We start from the raw sequence: 2133 nt of genomic DNA, 5'->3' as shown, positions 1-2133 counted from the left end.
CTATGCAGGAATGGAAAAATGGGGCCAGATTAGTCAAATGTTAACACAATGTTCTTAATGTGTGAACACCTGACTAGAGGATCAGTGATAATTCATAAAATCTTTATAGAATTTCACACTTTTTTTTAAAATTTATTTACAGTACAAGTAAAATGGAGGACAAATTACATTGTTACAGCGAATATGGCAATAGGGTTCTACCCAAAAAAGAATAGGGCAATAGGGGAAAACAGAGAAGGGATTCTCGATCCATATCTCTTCACCTAACAGTTGATGCAACTGTTTGAACCCAATTTCTGAGATGATCTTTCATTGCCAGAAGCAGGAAATCTCCAATTCATTAATGGGTTCTCTTCCCTTCTTCGATCAAGAAGATTCCAAGCTTCAGAAAGGTAAGGTCTTGGAATTGCAGATTCGTCAATGGTAGCCTCTCACAGAAATAAGAACAGGGGGGAAAAGAGGAGGAAAACTCAAAACTATATCTCCTCACCTAACTGTAGATGCAACTGTGTGAGCCCAATTTCTGAGATGATCTTTCAGGTCGATTTCGTTACCTGAAGCCGGAATTCTCCAATTCATTAACGGGTTCTCTTCCATTCTTCGATCAAGAAGATCCCAAGCTTCGGAAAGATAAGGTCTTGGAATTGCAGATTCGTCAATAGTAGTCTCCTTTTCTTCCGATTTCTTCCCCAATCTCTGCAACCCAGGAAGGATAGAAACCAATCTTGAATCCTTATCTTCTTCAGAGAAGACAAAACCCAGATCCATGAAGCCTTTTAGCTCTTCAAATTCCAGGGCTGATAAGCTCTTGCTGCTACTCCTCAAATCCCTCTTTTTCTTGACAGGTTTCTCGATATTTTCTTGTTTCGTGTCGCTTTCTGCGACTTCTACAATTTCTTTGTCTGAAAGAATCCGTTGGAGTTTCGGTACAAGGAGAACTGACTTTGGGGAAGGAGAATCTGAGTTGAAGCTCGTTTGAAAGCTCAAATCGTCGCTTCGAGATCGAAGAAGAAGCGTGGGAAGGCGAGAGATGACAGGCTTTGGGGCTTCGCTTGAGATGACAGGCTTTGGGGCTTCGCTTGAGATGACAGGCTTTGGAGCGAAACTTTGGATTTCATGAACTGGGTCCGTCGGGTAAGACGTAGAAGGTTGCTTTTCTGTGGAAATTTCAGTCCCGAACCAACAAGAGTCGAAAAGCTGCAGCACTTCTTCAGCTTCCATTAATGGCGGTTGTGAGAATATACCCATTTGGAGATGAAGATGAAGAGAAAATCTCATCAGTTAGAAATTAGAATAGCAGCAGGCGGCGAAGATGAGGCTTAATAAATAATCACTTACATGACGAAAATACCCTTGTGTTTGTTCCATTATACAAGAAGTGCATTCTTTTTTTAAATAGTAACTGTAACACGTTTTCCAATTTCTTTACCGTGTTACATTTCCACGCAAGAAATAGAAGGCCAAATAGAAATGGTAGTTGGGTCCTTGGTCCTTACGTGGCTTCACTTTTCTCATTATTTACTTTTGGGCTTCAGACCACTAAGAAAACACTTGGGCCCACTAAGGCTCCACAAAGGTGGCTTTAATATAAGTTTAAGAAAATTTAATTGCGTATGGTCAGACATTTCTTGGATCCTTGACAAGAAAGTTAAACGATAAGTTCATTGTAAGTTTAAGAAAAATACAAATTAGAAACTGAGGTTGCGTTTGGTAATGCATTTTAGGTGAATATTGTATTCCAAGAAATTATGCCCGAGTCAACTTTAAACTCTACCCCATTATCTTAAATATATGAATCCGTCATTTATTTGATGGGAAATAGCTTTTTGTGTAGAGCCCAATAATAGGATTAGAACGTTTTTTATTTTATTTTATTTTATTTTTTATTTTTTTTTTATGATTAGGAAGGAAAATAGGTAACAGACAAGGGGCTTGAACTTGAGATCTCCTGGTGAGCATGAGATTTTGTATCAACAAGAACATTAATAGAATGCATGGGAGAATTCAATCATTTTGCCACACCTTAGGTATGGGCTTAGGTACTTTGCTCCCGGATAAAGTTATTTTTCGTTTATTTAACATATGTTTATAGACCCAGTTTTCTTTCCGCCATGGTGAATGCGAATCCATTCA

At 38.6% G+C, this 2133-nt stretch overlaps 1 protein-coding gene across 1 annotated transcript; it reads right to left on the bottom strand.

Moving 5' to 3' along the window:
• Positions 1 to 486: 486 nt before the first annotated feature.
• LOC122071909 lies at positions 487 to 1221 on the bottom strand. Its single transcript, XM_042636387.1, has one exon. The coding sequence runs from the start codon at positions 1219 to 1221 to the stop codon at positions 487 to 489; it is 735 nt and encodes a 244-aa protein (XP_042492321.1).
• Positions 1222 to 2133: the final 912 nt, after the last annotated feature.

This window comes from Macadamia integrifolia, chromosome 1 (assembly GCF_013358625.1).
Source record: "Macadamia integrifolia cultivar HAES 741 chromosome 1, SCU_Mint_v3, whole genome shotgun sequence".
Classification (NCBI taxonomy): domain Eukaryota; kingdom Viridiplantae; phylum Streptophyta; class Magnoliopsida; order Proteales; family Proteaceae; genus Macadamia; species Macadamia integrifolia.
This window is presented reverse-complemented; position numbering and strand designations above follow the sequence as displayed.